Genomic DNA, 19,042 nt, shown 5'->3' with positions numbered 1-19,042 from the left:
GGCTGCTGTGCTGAAATTCATCAACAGGTTCAGTTCCATTCTTTTTATCATACTACAGGTATTAATAACTAGAGAGTTTCAGCTATTGGATGGTATAGAAATGTAATGGTGTTTAAGGAGATAAATGAAATAATTGGGATGAAGTTAGAGGTATGTCCAAGTATAACATTGTTGTCAATTTACGAGACGGTTAACTGCACACAAGCTATTAAAGATTTAATAACAAATTTATTGACAGCAGCAAGATTAACGGTATCTAGGAAATGGAAGGAGCAAGGTGACTATCAAATAGAAGAATGGTACAAGGAGGTTTGGGATATGGCTAATAACGATAAGTTAACGTGTCCTGGACCCAATGCTCCTCAACACTTTTATTAATGATTTGGACGAGGAGGTGCAGGGAACGCTGATCAAATTTGCAGATGACACAAAATTGGGTGGGATAGCTAATACCTTCGAAGACAGAAACAAACTTCAAAGTGATCTTGATAGGCTGGAGTGCTGGACTGAAAACAACAGAATGAAAGTTAATAGGGATAAATGCCAAGTTCTACATCTAGGAAATAGAAACCAAAGGCACAGTTACAAGATGGGGGATACTTGGCTCAGCAATACTACAAACGAGAAGGATCTTGGAATTGTTGTAGATCGCAAGCTGAATAGGAGCCAACAGTGCGATATGGCTGCAAGAAAGGCCAATGCTATTTTGGGCTGCGTTAATAGAAGTATAGCTTCCAAATCACGTGAGGTACTGGTTCCTCTCTATTTGGCCCTGGTTAGGCCTCATCTAGAGTATTGCCTCCAGTTCTGGGCTCCACAATTCAAGGAGGACGCAGACAAGCTGGAGCGTGTTCAGAAGAGGGCAACCAGGATGATCAGGGGTCTGGAAACAAAGCCCTATGAAGAGAGACTGAAAAAACTGAGCATGTTTAGCCTGGAGAAGAGAAGATTGAGGGGAGACATGATAGCACTCTTCAAATGCTATCACTCTTCAAAGGCCTATCCAGATCAATGTTAAATCATGAATTTGTAAGATGTATTGATTCCTGTTCTAATGTTGTTCCCCGCCTCGATCCAAAGGGAGAGGCGGGTAAGAAATAAATAAATTTATTATTATTATTATTATTATTATTATTATTATTATTATTATTATTAAATATTTAAAAGGTTGTCACACAGAGGAGGGCCAGGATCTCTTCTCGATCCTCCCAGAGTGCAGGACACGGAACAACGGGCTCAAGTTAAAGGAAGCCAGATTCCGGCTGGACATCAGGAAAAACTTCCTGACTGTTAGAGCAGTACGACAATGGAATCAGTTGCCTAGGGAGGTTGTGGGCTCTCCCACACTAGTGGCCTTCAAGAGGCAGCTGGACAGCCATCTGTCAGGGATGCTTTAGGGTGGATTCCTGCATTGAGCAGGGGGTTGGACTCCATGGCCTTGTAGGAGGTTCGCTTGGCACCTACATTATATGCTTTTAGACGCCAAGTGAAGACCTTTTTATTCTCCCAGCATTTTAACAGTCTATAAATAAATTTTAACTTGGTGTTTTAAATTTGTAATTCTGCATTGCTGCTGTTTCTATCTGGTTGATCTTTTATATGATATTTTATATTATGGTTTTATACTGTTGTTTTATACTTTGAATGTTTTTTTAATTTTTGTGAACCGCCCAGAGAGCTCCGGCTATTGGGCGGTATAGAAATGTAATTAATAAATTAATTAATAAAACAGTAACAAATGCATTACAACACAATTAAAAACGCAGCAATAACCGGAACAAAACCAGAATCCAACCCAACAGACCGGCTTTCCTCGCCGAGAGCCTGCTTGAATAAACAGGTCTTAGTTACAAACAGAAAAGTTTTGCTTTATACCACAAAGGCGCTTTAGTGCAGCTTCCCCCAACCTGGTGCTCTCCAGAAGTGTTGGACTGCAATTCCCATCATTCCCAGCCAGCCTGGAGAAGGTGGTTTTAGGGAAAAGCCCCCCCCCCCCCAAAAAAGGTCTGCAAGATGCGTTATAAACTACATTTTGAGTCCCCAGAAGACCCAGGGGAGGGAGGACTACAACTCCCGTCATGCACCGGGGCCTTCGCCGGCGTCCATAGCAACGGGAGGGCCTAGCAGGCCGCCGGGGCCGGGAAGAAGGAGCCGCCGGCGCCGCCGCCGGGATGGGGCAGGACTACTACGCCGTGCTGGAGCTCACCCGCAGCGCCAAAGATGCCGACATCAAGAAGGCGTGAGCCCTGGGTCCGGGTGGGGTGGGAGCCCTAGCGTGTACTTACCTAGCTTACGCGTGTACTTTGTACGTGTGTATGCATAACACGCGTGTTCGGGTGTCATTGGCATGCTATACCTTATATGTGTATGTATGTCAGAGGAATGTGTGAATATCTATCTCCCTACGTGTTTTATGCCTGTTTCTCCCTATATATATATATATATATGGAGAGAGTGTTCACATGACCCCACAACACCTTGAAAATACACGTGAAAGGGGTCGTCGGGATCTGCCCTTGACATCCACAACAAGCCATAGCGCCCATGATACTGGGCAGGATGTGAAGGGTCTCTATGCACAAGTATGGGACACACACACCTTCAATATAGGGGAGGGAGCTGAAAAAAAAACACCTCATGCATTACACATATATTAGGGTGACCATATGAAAAGGAGGACAGGGCTCCTATATCTTTAACAGTTGTATAGAAAAGGGAATTTCAGCAAGTATCATTTGTATATATGGGGAACCTGGTGAAATTTCCTCTTCATCAAACCAGTTAAAGTTGCAGGAGACCTGCCCTCTTTTAAATCTGGTCACTCTAGTATAGCTCCTGCAGCTTTAACTGTTGTGATGAAGAGGAAATTTCACCAGATTCTCCATATATACAAATGACACCTGCTGAAATTTCCTTTTCTATGCAACTGTTAAAGATACAGGAGCCCGGTCCTCCTTTTCATAGGGTCACCCTAATGACATATATAACATATGATGTTATATGTTGTGTGTGTTGTGTGTTGTTTGACCCTGAAGCAGTGGACGGTGTCCATGGATGCTTCTGCCATAATATGTTTGTTAATCTAAGGTACCACAGATTTCTGGGGCTCTGTGTGATGGTGGTAATAATAATAATAATAATAATAATAATAATAATAATAATAATAACAACAACCCGCCTCTTCCTCTGGATCGAGGCAGGGCACAACACAAATGCAAACATCATACAACTAATTAAAACATTCATTCATTTATTTATTTATTTATTTATTACATTTATATACCGCCCTGCAGCCGAAGCTCTCTGGGCAGTTTACAACAGTTAAAAATAGTAAACATTAAAAAGTATACAAGATTTTAAAAACCCATCAGAAACATAAAAACAGTATTAAAAAAAAGAGTATCCATTTTAAAAACGTTAAGTTTGTTTTTAATGGACCCCAGAATTGTTGTTTTTTAAAATGGATACTGTTTTTTTTAATACTGTTTTTATGTTTCTGATGGGTTTTTTAAATCTTGCATACTTAAGATTTAAAAAACCATCCGAAACATAAAAACAGTATTTAAAAAAAAAGTATCCATTTTAAAGAACAACAATTCAGTATCCATTTTAAAAAACAACATTAAAAACAAACTTAATGTTGTTAAATGCTGTTAAAATGTTAAAAATGTAAACATTTTAAACCAATACCTCACTAAAAGCAGCACATCATTAAAAGGCAAATTTAAAATTCAAGTGGGTGGTAGTCTTTATGGCTTTCTTAAATTCTGGAAGTTGAGGAATCTCTCCCGGCAAGCCATTCCACAAACTGGGAGCGGCAGAAGAAATAGTTGTATTTCTGGGTAATAGTTGTCAGCCTTGTTTTTGTTGTCTGGAGTAAGTTCTCCCCAGAGGACCTGAGTGTGCGGGGCGAATTGTACGGGAGAAGGCGATCCCGCAGGTAGCCTGGACCCAAACCATGTAGGGCTTTCAAGGTGATAACCAACACTTTGTACTTTGCCCGGAAACTAATTGGCAGCCAGTGAAGAGATTTTAAGACTGGTGTGATGTGGTCACCCCTAGGTGTACCAGTGACCAACCTGGCTGCCATATTTTGAACTAGTTGAAGTTTCCGGACTAGGCACAAAGGTAGCCCTATATAGAGCGCATTGCAGAAGTCGAGCCTCGAAGTTACCAGCGCGTGCACGACCGTCTTTAGGTCTTCCGACTCTAGAAAGTGGCACAGCTGGCATTGTTTGCATGTTCACTGGAAATAAAGTAATAATAATGTAAATCATTACACAAGCAAGACAACACTCTTTTTTAAGGGCAGTGGTGACTTATGAAGACTTGGGGGAGATGATCTTGGGGGAGGGACAGGGCCTTTTCGGTGGTGGCCCCCAGACTATGGAATTATCTCCCTGACGAGGCTCGCTTGACGCCAACGCTGGTCTCTTTCCGGCGCCAGGTTAAGACTTTCCTCTTTGCCCAGGCATATGGCGGCACATCTTAATCACCCACATGTTAATTTTTTTAACGGTTTTTAATGCTTTATGTATGTATGTTCTGTGTTTTTAAATTTTAAATTTTGCATACTTGTTTTTATCTCAATTTTAGAATTTCTGTAAACCGCCCAGAGAGCTCTGGCTATGGGGGCAGTATATAAGTGTAATAAATAAATAAATAAATGATGCAAGAGGACCCCCTGCCCAGCCCTGCATTTGTATATCGCCCCATAGCCAAAGCTCTCTGGTTCTGTGATGATCGTTGGGGATTAGACTATTGGACCCAGGTTCTAGTCCCCACCTGGCCATGGGTAACTTTGGGCCAGTCACGGACTCTCAGCCTAACCTATCTCACAGGGTTGTTGGTGTGTGGATAAAAAAAAATGAAGAGGATGAGGAGGATTATGTATGCCTCCCTTGGGCACCTTCGAGGGATATAAATGCAATAAATAAAGCCCAGATGCTTTAGCATTTACTGCAGGCTCTGGGGTGGGGTAGAGAATCTCCACTCCCCAGGCCTTAGATGTGGCTGCTCATATTTATGATATGTGTATGGGTGTGATGTGCGTGTGTGTGTATAGGGTTTGCATTTTGTATAGCCAAGGCGGGTGTGAAAATATGCCCATGTATTAGATTAGGGGGTCACAATCAGCCCTCCAGTGTTCCTCTTCTTGCCTTCCCTGGTTTTCCAGATGGCCCCTCCCCCGGCCCCTCCCCCTATCCTCCAACCACCAATCGTTTTGAAATTTCCCAGAGTTTGCACCCCCCCCCCCCAATTTTAAAAAGTTTAAATGCCTCTCCTAAGACTTAGTTACTGGCAGTGAGAACTTTAAGCTAAAATAGGCTGGAACTGTTTGGCTCCACCCCTTTTGCCCCACCCACCACTGGAACGCACCCCCCCCAAGAACTCCTCGAAACGGGCTGAAAAAGGTTCTGCAGGCCTGTGTTAGTTTCTAGACCATCTGTGACCGCCTCCCCCAACCCAGCACCCTCCAGACATATTGGACTCCTGTAGCCAATGGCCATGCTGGCTGACGCTGATGGGAATTGTAGTCCATCACAGGGCCAAATTCCATTTCCAGAAGTTCTCCCAAATGGGGAACTTCCTCCCCCTAATCCCACTCAAGGGCTTCAGCCCCATTTTGTGTTTTGCAGTTACCGGAAGTTGGCATTAAAGTATCATCCTTTTAAGAATAAGGAGCCCTGGGCACCAGAAAAGTTCAAGCAGCTGGCCGAAGCCTACGATGTCTTGAGCGATCGTAAGTAGGAGGGGATTCTTTTCATCCTGGTGCTCTGTGCGGCATTGGAGAAGGACCTGCAAACCAGGAGACCTCTGCAGATGTGATGTTAGGACACTTAAGGGGACTTGGAGGTTCTCTCCATGAGGGATTTATTGCACACTCATGACTGGCCCCTCACAGAAGTTTGCAGGTCCTTTACATGATGCCATCAACCTCCAGGACGTCTGCCACACTTTCCCCCAGTAACCTTGCTTAAAAACAGTAACAGAGATAATGCAATGTTTAAAATAATCGCAGGATTAATTCTGCCACTAGATGGCAGGGTTTCATTGAACTTTACGGAGCATTGCCCAGAGGGGAAGTTTTCAATTACAAATCATGCTGTCACCATCTAAAGATGCCCATAGTGAATGCAAAAAGACCTGAGGAAAAAAAAGCCTTGTAAGGCTGTGGTTTTTTCCCTTAATTTAGAGACGCCCATAGGAAGCTACCTTATTCTGGATCAGTCACATTTATATTTATACCACTTTATCAGCCCTGGCTTTCCCCAAAGAATCCTGGGAATTGTAGTTTGATGAGAGTGCAGAGAATCTTGTTTGTAATTCCTAGCAAAGACTAATAGATAAAGAAAGAATTAACTAATACAGAAAACCTTCAGAAACTCGGCCTACCGAAATGCATCCACACCAACATCCAGAATGCGGCCATACTTAAAACATGCTCAATTGTCAGGAAATTCTTGAATCTGTAAAAGACAGCATGACTTGGCAATGCCTGTCATGTCCGTCTGGAAAAACCGCCATAAGCAAGAAAGATAATAACAACAACAACAATAACAACAACAAGAAGGTAGAGGGCCTTTTTTGTGGTGGACCCCCAATTATGGAACTGTCTCCCCGATGGGAAGTTCCATAATTTAGTAGGGCAACCAGGATGATCAGGGGTCTGGAAACAAAGCCCTATGAAGAGAGACTGAAAGAACTGGGCATGTTTAGCCTGGAGAAGAGAAGATTGAGGGGAGACATGCTAGCACTCTTCAAATACTTAAAAGGTTGTCACACAGAGGAGGGCCAGGATCTCTTCTCGATCCTCCCAGAGTGCAGGACATGGAATAACGGGCTCAAGTTAAAGGAAGCCAGATTCCAGCTGGACATCGGGAAAAACTTCCTGACTGTTAGAGCAGTACGACAATGGAACCAGTTACCTAGGGAGGTGGTGGGCTCTCCCACACTGGAGGCATCCAAGAGGCAGCTGGACAACCCTCTGTCAGGGATGCTTTAGGGTGGATTCCTGCATTGAGCAGGGGGTTGGACTCGATGGTCTTGTAGGCCCCTTCCAACTCTGCTATTCTATGATTCTCTGTTTCTATGAAGCCTAGGCACCAACATTGTTGTTATTATTATTATTATTATTATTATTTATTTATATAGCACCATCAATGTAGGTCAAGACTTTCCTTTTCTCCCAGCAATTCAACAGCATATGTTGAGTTTTAACTGACTCCAAAACAAGCCTGGGCCTGGCTGAGTGTTTAAAAAATTGGTTTTTTTTGCTTTTGTTTTCAAATTTTGTATATTGCTTTTTAATGTTCAGTCTTTTTAATCTAATCTTTTTAATCTTTGTAAACCGCCCAGAGAGCTTCGGCTATGAGGTGATATAGAAATGTAATAAATGATAATAATAATTCTTACCCACCTCTCTCTCTGGATCGAGGCGGAGACCAACATTAAATGCAGCAATACAATACATAAAACTGGCTAAAAGAGAATATGAAACCACTACAATATTAAAATAACGATCGCAACATCTTAAAATTCTTAGGTTTAAAATTCATCTGGGTAGGCCTGCCGGAAAAGATCAGTCTTTATGGCTTTCTTAAACTTGGCAAGGTGACTAAATTGACGAATCTCTCCTGGCAGGCCGTTCCACAGTCTGGGGAGGCGGCAGAAGAAAAGGTCCTCTGGGTAACAGTTGTTAGCCTAATAATGAAGAAAAGCATTCTTAGTATGGGATAAAAGTGCCCTTCCTTCGAGTAACTACAGGGATAAAGCCGTCATGGCTGTTGGTGGTAGTAGTGGTCTACTTGTGTAGGGCGCCTTTGAAGTACACTTTTGTAATGAGGTCGTGCGCATGCACAGTTGTATGGGCCTGTGTGCCTGCATGTATGTGTGTTGAACTTCCTATGATTGTGTCAGAGAAAATGTGTGTGGAATTATGCTGCAAAAAGTGGACAAATGGATTTTTTTGTGAGGGTGGGGTGTGGAGAAGACAGAACAGAGGAAGCAGAGGGGAATCATGAAGGGTAGGCAGAGAGGGGCGTGTGTAATATGTGTGCAGTGGTGTAGTGGAACCAGGGCTCATGGGGACGCAGCACCGGCACTTTTTTATTACGAGGGATGCTGAGATCACCTGCGCCTCCGCCAGACTTCCCTGTTCCCTTTAAGCTGAGCTGCAATCCTCATGGTCTGTGCGGGGTGGGGGGAATAAATTTCCCCTTATATTTTTCCCTGTTTCGGGGTGGCTTGGTCCAGAATGGGCAATTAAAATCCCTTAGCTTTGGGAAAAGACCTGCTCCTGGTGGACATGAAAAGGGCTAGAATTGGGTTGTTGATTTTGGACAACACAGCAGCCTGCATTTTTCGTCCCTCCATGGGTGTGTGGCTACTGGGACTGTCACGATGAGTGCCTGCATTTCAACCTTTACCTGTGTGTGTGTGTGTGTGTGTGTGTATGTATGATAAGAAAAGCGGCTGATGGTCATGATCAGGCCTGTTCCACTTAGTGTGGGGGAAGGCGTTTCAGGCTATCAATCAGAATCAGATTCTGAACCAGAAGAAACGACTAGAAATGTGCCAACCTACACAGGAAGCAGGGGAGGAGGTTCTCCCGGGCTCTTCACCAGCCAGGGATGAATCTTCCCCATATCTTATCAACGAAAATGCTGACTACTCAGAGTCTGGGGGAACTCAGCAATCCTCAGAGGGGGAAGGGACTTCAGAGCTGACTGATCTCAGAATCCGTCGCAGATTCAAAGAAGGCGAGAGGCAATCAGCTCCGCTAGCTTCTCACCAAAGTCTTCTTCAGAAGAATCCTCCCTGAAGTGTAAGGGACTCAGTGAAAAGACCTTCCCATTTGTTGAAAGGACAATTGTCTCCATTATAGAATCATAGAATAGCAGAGTTGGAAGGGGCCTACAAGGCCATCCAGTCCAACCCCCTGCCCAATGCAGGAATCCACCCTAAAGCATCCCTGACAGATGGTTGTCCAGCTGCCTCTTGAAGGCCTCTAGTGTGGGAGAGCCCACCACCTCCCTAGGGAACTGGTTCCATTGTCGTACTGCTCTAACAGTCAGGAAGTTTTTCCTGATGTCCAGCTGGAATCTGGCTTCCTTTAACTTGAGCCCCTTATTCCGTGTCCTGCACTCTGGGAGGATCGAGAAGAGATCCTGGCCCTCCTCTGTGTGACAACCTTTTAAGGATTTGAAGAGTGCTCTCATGTCTCCCCTCAATCTTCTCTTCTCCAGGCTAAACATGCCCAGTTCTTTCAGTCTCCCTTCATAGGGCTTTGTTTCCAGACCCCTGATCATCCTGGTTGCCCTCCTCTGAACACACTCCGGCTTGTCTGTGTCCTTCTTGAATTGTGGAGCCCAGAACTGGGTAGCCAATTAGGTAGCCAAGTTTTAGCCTAGGGGAAGTTCCTCATGTTTAAGCTCTCTTCAGGTGTGAAGAGACATTTGTTTGCTGAATAAAGTTTTGTGGATTACTTGGCAGGCCTCTTTATTGTCTTGCACCTCGGCAGGAGGGCTTGGAAACACGACACCGATAATCCTCCGCTTCCCCCCCCCCCGCTCCAAATAATCTCTTACAGATCCCAGATTGTTTACTATTTATTATATAAATAACTGTAATAATAAATGCCGTTTTACCATGTAAGTATTTGAATGCCCCCTAAAACTCCCGCTACCGTGACCAAATGCACGGTGTCTCCTTGTTCCGTAGTGGTGAAGAAGAGCATTTACGATAAATTTGCAGAAGAAGGCCTGAAAGGAGGGATTCCCTTGGAGTTTGGGATTGACACCCCCTGGACAGAAGGCTATGTGTTCCATGGAAACCCAGAGAAAGTCTTCCGGGAGTTCTTCGGAGGAGACAACCCCTTTGCCGGTAAGCCGAAGGGCCACGGATGCTCAGAATATCTCCTTCCTCTCGGATCTTTCCTACCTGGTTAATCTAGTCCAAAATTGTCTGCTCTGGCCAGCAGCAGATCTCTAATGGATCTTTCCAGAAGCAGCAGGAAGTTTGTCTCATGGCTATTAAACGCCAGCTGGAATTGCTGCAGCCCGAAGCAACGCAGGCGCCTGGGTTTGTAACTCCTACAGGATTGAAAACTCTTCCGATCAGGATTAGCCGCAAGGGGTCACTTCCTTAGCCAGTGGGGGGGGGGGAGGGGGGAGATTGAAAACAAATCTTTCCGAGTGTCATCATGCAGGGGGAAATCGCGTTTCCTTACCGTCGCTTCTCCGCCCACGCATTTGTCCCCCATTACTTCCTCTTTCGAAAGAGGAAGTAAACCACGTGCGCGTGGCCCATTCAGTGGGCCGTTTTGATCCCGCTGCTTCTCCTGCACGCAGCAGCAGATAGTGGCAACTTCCGTCTTTAAAAATAAGTCGGACTTACTGGGCTGTTGTTTTGTGGTGCGAAGAAGGCTAGGAGGGGCGGGAGGCAGACAGTGCTGTGAGAGGGACCCGTGACAATCCATGAGTGCCCAGTAACGAGCGTGCAATGAAACCCTCGTCTGATGGAGCTCCCCACGGGTGCAAATCAAAGGGAGAATTAGTATTACTTTAGGTGCCCCTGCTGTGGTCAGCAATGAGGTTAACCTCTACTGAGAACTGAGCTTTGCTGCCTCTGGTATCACAGGTAATGTGCCTATGAATGCCGGTTGCTGGGGAACATGGGCGGGAGGGTGCTGTTGTACTCATGTCCTGCTTGTGGGTTTCCCGTTGGGGCAGCTGCATGGCCACTGTGTGACGAGAATGCTGGATTAGATGGACCCTGGGTCTCATCCGGCCTCAGGACTCTCATAGAATCATAGAATAGCAGAGTTGGAAGGGGCCTACAAGGCCATCTAGTCCAACCCCCTGCTCAATGCAGGAATCCACCCTAAAGCATCCCTGACAGAGGGTTGTCCAGCTGCCTCTTGAAGACGTCTAGTGTGGGAGAGCCCACAATCTCCCTCTTCCTCTCTCCGCTATGGAACTCTCTCCTAGGTTATGTTTGCTTGTCGTCCTTTATTGCAATCTTTAGGCAAGTGGAGAAAACCTCTTTTTTTATGGCCTCGGTATGTATACATACATACATGGGTGTGTTTGGGGAGAGAGTGTGTGTGCATGTTACAAACAACAATAAAATAAACCCAGTTTGGTGCCCTCTAGATGTATTATATTACAACTAGCTGTACCCGGCGTAACACACGCCGTTGTAGCATATCTTAAAGTTTATTAATTAAATATCATGATACAGCGCCGTCTGGCAGACCTGGGGGGCAGGGAGGTCGGGGGAGGGGGAGCAGGTGTCCCCCTCTCCCCGGGGCTCCTGTCAGCCTTGGGCCGCCTGCCCAGCTCGCTTGAGATTTGGCCGGGGCCTAGGCCCGCAGCAGGCGAGTGGCCGGCCACCAAGGGCCCCGGCCATGCCTCGCTCATGCTCCAGACCGTGGCGCTGCCCCCTTCGTGGGGTTGGGGGGAGCGAAGAGGCAGAAAGGGGGGTAGGATTACTTTGGAGAGCCCGGAGGAGTCGGGCGAGGGGCTTAGCAACCTGTATCAGCTGACGTTACACGTTGTTACTGTTGCTTAGCAACCTGTATCAGCTGAAGCCTTTACGGAAACATACCTAAGCGTTTTATATATATATATATATATATATATATATATATATATATATATATTCCCATCATCCCCAGACAGCATGGCACCAGGTCGGGGAAGGCTACTGTAGCTGGTTACTAGAGAGTAAGCCTCATTGAACTCAGTGGGACTTTCTTCTGAGTTCAGTGTTTAAATATTTAAATGAAGATCTTTGGGGTGGGATTTATGGTGGGGTTTATTTTGGGGGTGGGGGTGGGGGTGGGGGTGGGGGGTGTCTCACTGATAGATGTATACCTGTTTCCAAATAACTTCCTTCGGAGGTACACCCTAAAAGCTGCCTTGAATGTTCCACCACAAAGAGGAAGCGCAACATACTCTGCTCTTTTCTGACACTGAGCAGTGATGTGTCTTCAGTCTTTTTCTTTTTTTTTGAGAGGTTCAGGACTGCTAAACGTTTCATCCTCCAACTCTCTTATTTTGCACTAAGAAAACATACTTTATAAAGTAAAGCTAGTGACTATTTTTTAAAAAAACACCCATATTTTTTAAAATCCCCCATACTTCTTTTAAAATCCCTCATTTTTTAAAAAAACCCATACTTCTTTTAAAATCCCCCCATACTTTTTAAAAATCCCCCGTTTTTTAAAATCCCCCATACTTTTTAAAATCCCCCATACTTCTTTTAAAATCCCCCATACTTCTTTTAAAACGCCCCATACTTTTTAAAAATCCCCCGTTTTTTAAAATCCCCCATACTACTTTTAAAATCCCCCCATACTTTTTTAAAAATCCCCCATAGGTTTTTTTAAAATCCCCCATACTTTTTTAAAATCCCCCATACTTCTTTTAAAATCCCCCATACTTTTTTTAAATCCCCCGTTTTTTTAAAATCCCCCATACTTCTTTTTAAATCCCCCATACTTCTTTTAAAATCCCTCCATACTTTTTTGAAATCCCCCATTTTTTTAAATCCCCCATACTTCGTTTAAAATCCCCCCATACTTTTTTAAAATCCCCCATACTTCTTTTAAAATCCCCCATACTTTTTTAAAATCCCCCCATGCCTTTTTTAAAAAACCCATACTTTTTAAAAATCCCCCCATACTTTTTTTTAATAAAAACCATACTTTTTTTAAAAAAAAACACCCTACTTTTGTTAAACCCCCCATACTTTTTAAAAATCCCCCCATACTTTTTGAAAATTCCCCCCCATACTTTTTAAAAATCCCCCCATATTTCTTTTAAAATCCCCGCCACCATCCTTCTTTTTTTCTGGCTTAAGAGTTCTACACTGGAGAAGGAGGTGAAGTGAACATGGCTTTTGGGGGCCTGCGAGGAAGGGGGATGAAGAAGCAGGACCCCCCCATAGAGCGGGATCTCTACCTTTCCCTGGAAGACTTGTTCTACGGATGCACCAAGAAAATCAAGATCTCGCGCAGGGTAAGGAAAGAAACTCCGGGGCCAGGGAGGAAGAAGCTTCACAGCCACATTAAGGCGCCGATTCTGTGCGAAAATGTTCCAAGTGCCACAGGTGGGAAAGCCAGATTTGGGGACCATTCTAATGACGCCCCTCTGTGTGAGTGAGTGCGCAGGAGAGAGGGAGGGAGGGAGACTCATGACATCGTTATAGCGGCTTTCTGGATGCAGCGCAGACTCCTTGGAAACACCCTTCCTTAGGGTGACCATGTGGAAACGAGGACAGGAGCTCCTGTATCTTTAACAGTTGTAGAGAAAAGGGAATCCCCTCTTCATCACAACAGTTAAAGCTGCAGGAGCCCTGCCCTCTTTTGTATCTAGTTACTCTTGTATAGCTGCTGCAGCTTTACCTGTTGTGATGAAGAGGGCATTTCACCAGGTGCTGCACGCATGCAAATGACACCTGCTGAAATTCCCCTTTCAATATAACTGTTAAAGCTGCAGGAGCCCTGCCTTCAGAGTGACCAGATACAAAAGAGGGCAGGGCTCCTGCACGTTTACCTGTTGTGATGAAGAGGGCATTTCACCAGGTGCTGCATGCATGCATATGACACCTGCTGAAATTCCCTTTTCTCTACAACCGTTGAAGACACAGGAGCCCTGTTCTCTTTTTCATATGGTCACCCTACCCTTCCTGGCCTTGCCTCCTTACCCCTCCTGCCTTGCATCCCTCCCCGTGACTCTTGCTTCACCATCCGAAGGTTTCCTTCTCCCTCCAACGACGCCCCACCCCTTTTCTCCCTTGTTGCCTTTTATCCCTGGCACTATCCACCTGACCACCCGTGGGATGCCCCATCTTTTCATAGAATCATAGAATAGCAGAGTTGGAAGGGGCCTACGAGGCCATCGAGTCCAACCCCCTGCTCAATGCAGGAATCCACCCTAAAGCATCCCTGACAGATGGTTGTCCAGCTGCCTCTTGAAGGCCTCTAGTGTGGGAGAGCCCACAACCTCCCTAGGTAACTGGTTCCATTGCTGTACTGCTCTAACAGTCAGGAAGTTTTTCCTGATGTCCAGCTGGAATCTGGCTTCCTTTAACTTGAGCCCGTTATTCCTTCAACACTAACCTTTTCCCATTGAAATGAAGCCAAAGGAGGCAAAGATGAAATAAACGGAGATTTTCCTCCTGTTTGCCTTCGCTTCTCTTCCTCAGCATCAGATTTTAGATTGTAAGCTCCTTGGATTAGAGACCATAAAATGCCTTTCACAGTGATTGGCGCCATATTAATAACAAGAGCAGCGGACAGTGCTTGTAGGCAAGACCCAGTGCTTAGCTGTTTACATCAGATTTTATTTATTATTTATTTATTTATTACATTTCTATACCGCCCAATAGCCGGAGCTCTCTGGGCGGTTCACAAAAATTAAAACCATTCAAAGTATAAAACAACAGTATAAAACCATAATATAAAATACAATATAAAAGCTCAACCAGATAAAAACAGCAGCAATGCAAAATTAGGAATTTAAAACACCGAGTTAAAATTTATTTATAGACTGTTAAAAGGCTGGGAGAATAAAAAGGTCTTCACCTGGCGTCTAAAAGCATATAATGTAGGTGCCAAGCAAACCTCCTTAGGGACCTCATACCACAGCTGGGGTGCCACAGCAGAGAAGGCCCTGCTCCTGGTAGCCACCTGTCTCACTTCCTTTGGCAGGGGCTCGCGGAGAAGGACCCCCGAGGATGACCTTAGGGTCCGGGCAGAGGCCTTCAAGAGGCAGCTGGACAGCCATCTGCCAGGGATGCTTTTAGGGTGGATTCCTGCATTGAGCAGGGGGTTAGACTGGATGGCCTTGTAGGCCCCTTCCAACTCTGCTATTCTATCATTCTATATGGGAGGAGGCGTTCCTTCAGGTACACCATATGTACACCATTTTAGGTATCTTCTTTCTTCCTAAGATTTCTTTCCGGGTTACTGTACTATACGTTACGGCCCGGGTGGTTACCCCAAGAGTCTCCGTTTCATTAAAACTTCCCTGTTAGCCGGCTTGGCCAAATCTGGGGCTTTCTATGTCTGCTTTCTAAATCTCTCAGGTGATGAACGACGATGGCCACGCGTCCACGATTAAAGATAAGATTCTCACGATCGATGTACAGCCAGGGTGGAAACAAGGGACCAAGATTACCTTTCAAGAAGAGGGAGATCAGGTAAGGCAATGGGTTTTCTTGTTCTCCTGGCCCACTGGTCTCTCAGTAGCAGCTTTTAAGTCAGCCTTCCTCAACCTGGGGCGCTCCAGATGTGTTGGACTGCATCTCCCAGAATGCCCCAGCCAGCTGGCTGGGGCATTCTGGGAGTTGTAGTCCAACACATCTGGAGCGCCTCAGGTTGAGGAAGGCTGTTTTAAGTGATACTGCTTCCTACTGTAGGCTTAACTTAGAGGCGGCACATAAGAGCTGGTGGAAGTTCAACTGATGTAGCATTATCCCAGATGGAGAAACGCCCTGTGTGAAGGACTTCTTCACACAGTGCAGAGCTAAACTGTGGAATTCGCTCACACAAGATGTGGTGATGGCCACCCATTTGGCTGGCTTTAAAGTGGGGTTGGAGAAATTCCTGGAGGAGAAGGCTTTCAGTGGCTACGATTCCTGATGGCTATGTGCTATCTCCAGTATCCGAGGCAGTAGGCCTGTGTGCACCAGTTGCTGGGGAACATGGGCGGGAGGGTGCTGTTGCACCATGTCCTGCTTTGTGGTTCCCTGATCGACAACTGCTTGGCCATTGTGGGAACAGAGTGCTGGACTCGATGGACCCTCGGTCTGGTCCAGCATCAGGGCTGTTCCCATGTTCTTAACCGGGTGTGTGTGGGGGGGACCCATTTCCTGCCCTTCCCCAAGTCCTGGACGCAGGCCCGCCTGAGCTCTCCTCCCTCCCCCCCTTGGGCTTCTTAATGCCCTTTATTTTAGGGACCAAATATTATCCCAGCGGACATCATCTTCATCGTAAAGGAGAAGCTCCACCCCAGGTTTAAAAGAGAGGATGACAATTTGATCTACACGGCTAAACTCCCTCTGGGAAAGGTAAGGGAGGCATTGAGAACCCGCGGAGGAGCCGTGGAAAGGGCCACCTGGCCCCTGGCCCACCCACTTCCTCCCTGAGTGTCCCTTTACTCCATCCAGAATGCTTTGCATTGCCTGACATGCCATTTGCTGCAAGGCCATCCTTAATAAAATTGGGAAGGGGTCCAGCGCACCCCGACGGCAGAGGTGGGCAACCTTTAGGCTTGCAGGAACTCCTTTGTTTTTCGTTAGAACTCCAGCGCTTGGTGTTGGCCTCCTTTTCCCCAACCACACAGGCTGGCTTGCAATTTCACTCTAACTCTGCCATCGACGTACGGGACTACAATGCCCATTAGCCGGTCTTACCTGGGCCAGGCAGCCGCCCTCCAGCCAGAGGTCACCATGGTGGGCCTGACGCGGCTGCCTACAGTTCCACCTCTGTTGGGGATGGATCATTCTCCCTTCTCTCTGCGTTGGGCATCGCCGCATCATTGGCAACCAGGATGATCAGGGGTCTGGAAACAAAGCCCTATGAAGAGAGACTGAAAGAACTGGGCAGGTTTAGCCTGGAGAAGAGAAGATTGAGGAGAGACATGAGAGCACTCTTCAAAGACTTAAAAGGTTGTCCCACAGAGGAGGGCCAGGAACTCTTCTCGATCCTCCCAGAGTGCAGAACACGGAATAACGGGCTCAAGTTAAAGGAAGCCAGATTCCAGCTGGACATCAGGAAAAGCTTCCTGACTGTTAGAGCAGTACGACAATGGAACCAGTTACCTAGGGAGCTTGTGGGCTCTCCCACACTAGAGGCAGCTGGACAACCATCTGTCAGGGATGCTTTAGGGTGGATTCCTGCATTGAGCAGGGGGTTGGACTCGATGGCCTTGTAGGCCCCTTCCAACTCTGCTATTCTATGATTCTATGATTGAGCCACCCCTGCTGCAGAGACTCAGAATTTCCCTTTCTCCAAGGAGGCTGCATGTCGCCCCCCTGCACGAATCCCAGCGATGGGTTTGGCCTGCTTGCAACCAAGAGGCACCCCCAGCAGAAACATGGCGGGCGGCTTCTGCCGAGAGCAGAGGGTTCTTTGCTTTGACTCTGCCAAAAGCCAGCCTTTTGGGGTGCAAGCAGCAAGCAACCCTCCCCTTTTAACCCTCCACCTAATCGCACCTCAGCTATCAAAACTGCAGGGAACGATAGCCTAGCCCCGACCGTGTCTCGCAGGCTCTGATTGGCTGCAATGTGGACGTGAGGACGCTGGACGAGAGACTGCTCAACATCCCCATCAACGACATTGTCCAGTGAGTGGCCCCCGGAGCCCTTGTCCGGGAAACGGGGAAGGGGGAGGCATGGTTGCCAACTAAGGAAAAGCAAACACCAGGCAAAGGAAGAGCCCTTTCCGTAGTTACTGCTGGCAACACAGCCCCATCACGGGGCCGCCTTGAAGGGCGTTTGGCTGAGGAGTTCTAGAGGGCCGTCCGCCGTTTCAGGGGAGGACGAGGCCTTGCTAGGCCTTGCAGCCACGCAATCGTAGCCTTAGACCACAAGCCAGAAGCTGAATTCCCTCCCCCCCCCAAGCTCAGTCTGCCTTACTCCTACGTAGGGATGTCCATGTCTAGAATTCCAGCTCTTTTGATCTCAGCCGATTTCCGCTGCCTGCGTGACGCCGCTTATGTTCATGAGCCAAGCCAGGGTTTCCCCCCAAACTCTTGGCATGGTTTAGCTTTTCTTTTTTTTGCTTCGCGCCACAATTTGCGCAAATAGATTCGCAGAATTCGCAGCTGAAATTTGCACAAATTTGCATAATTCGTGCAAATTGTGTCCATTAGTCACGCCGATGGAAAAATAGGGAAAATCTGCTAACTGGCCCAACTCGCTGCTGAACATGTTGGGACAGTTAGCGGAAAATGGAACGAAGTCTGGGGTGGGGCGGGGTGGGCTGCTAGCTGATGAAAGCTCTTCCATCCCACAAATGGATTCCTTTGACAGCCCTACTCCCATGTAAGTGTGCCTAGGATCACAGCCTCAGATAAGACTCTCATCCTGCATACAAAAGGAAAAGAAATGAGTGAGTCGTGGAAGTGGCCATGAAAATTGACACTTCAGTTGGGAAAGTGGTGCGGCAACTGTTCTTCATGTAGCACGGTCCCAACCCCAGGCTGGGGAACACTGCAACACCCCTCATTCTTCCCTGGGAAAGATGGAGGAGTTGCGGTCCCACATTTGGAGGGCAAGAGTAGGTGGCTATAGCGAAGCGAAGCGGTTCTCTTCTCCCGCTTTGTCTTGAAGTCACCTGAGCTTCCTCTCTTCTCCCACTTCCTGACTCTGGCCTCTGTCTTGCCTTTACAGCCCAAAGTACTTCAAAATCGTGCCCGGAGAAGGGATGCCGTTGTCCAGGGACCCCACCTGCAAGGGGGATCTGATCATGTACTTCGACATCCTCTTCCCTGCACGGCTCACTCCGGCCAAGAAGGATCTCCTGAGGGAGGCCCTCTTGACGTGAGGACCAGCACCTGTGGCCAGAGTGGCCGTGCTGTCGTTTCCCTGACTCCTGCACAAGAAATAAAAAGATCTATTTTATTCGTATCAGACCTCCTCCTTTGCTACGGATTATAGGGGGGATTACAGGCAGGCTTCCCTCAAAGGAGGCATCCAACTCGTGAAGAGGACTGTCCCAATGGAGAGGAGCATGCAGGGGGCTGCTTCCATGCACAGACCTGTGTTGCTGGATCAAGGCATTTCTCTCGGGACTTTTGGGTTTTTAAACTGACCCCTGTGGCTTGCAACCACATATGAAGTGTTCTTAAGTCTGTGGGCCACTCAAAACCCTGCAACTACTAGATCGGGTTCATACTTGGTGTTAGACCCCATAGAACAAAAGTCAGATCCTTCCACAGGACAGCGTAATGCAGGGCCCCCAATCTAGCTAATATCTGAATTCAGACATCAGTGTGAATTCAGAATTCCGTGTGGGGCTCTCCCACAC

General features: G+C 46.8%; 1 protein-coding gene across 2 annotated transcripts; it reads left to right on the top strand.

Moving 5' to 3' along the window:
* The first annotated feature begins 2,044 nt into the window (after positions 1–2,044).
* DNAJB13 (DnaJ heat shock protein family (Hsp40) member B13) lies at positions 2,045–18,608 on the top strand. Of its 2 annotated transcripts, XM_063127873.1 has the most exons (8): positions 2,045–2,239; positions 5,640–5,743; positions 9,724–9,885; positions 12,868–13,025; positions 15,097–15,210; positions 15,967–16,080; positions 17,281–17,357; positions 18,406–18,608. In XM_063127873.1, the coding sequence occupies exons 1-8, from the start codon at positions 2,172–2,174 to the stop codon at positions 18,557–18,559; spliced, it is 951 nt and encodes a 316-aa protein (XP_062983943.1). In that variant the 5' UTR covers positions 2,045–2,171; the 3' UTR covers positions 18,560–18,608. The 2 variants fall into 2 exon arrangements, with proteins under 2 accessions (XP_062983943.1, XP_062983946.1); XM_063127876.1 differs by lacking the exon at positions 9,724–9,885.
* The last annotated feature ends 434 nt before the right edge of the window (positions 18,609–19,042 follow it).

Source organism: Elgaria multicarinata, chromosome 5 (assembly GCF_023053635.1).
Source record: "Elgaria multicarinata webbii isolate HBS135686 ecotype San Diego chromosome 5, rElgMul1.1.pri, whole genome shotgun sequence".
NCBI classification, from domain to species: domain Eukaryota; kingdom Metazoa; phylum Chordata; class Lepidosauria; order Squamata; family Anguidae; genus Elgaria; species Elgaria multicarinata.
This window is presented reverse-complemented; position numbering and strand designations above follow the sequence as displayed.

Coding starts and splice junctions, on each gene's coding strand:
- DNAJB13 (XM_063127873.1), top strand. CDS start 2,172: ATGGGGCAGGACTACTACGCCGTGCTGGAGCTCACCCGCAGCGCCAAA. Junction 15,211..15,966: donor TTCAAGAAGAGGGAGATCAG/GTAAGGCAATGG, acceptor CCTTTATTTTAG/GGACCAAATATTATCCCAGC. Junction 16,081..17,280: donor CTAAACTCCCTCTGGGAAAG/GTAAGGGAGGCA, acceptor CGTGTCTCGCAG/GCTCTGATTGGCTGCAATGT.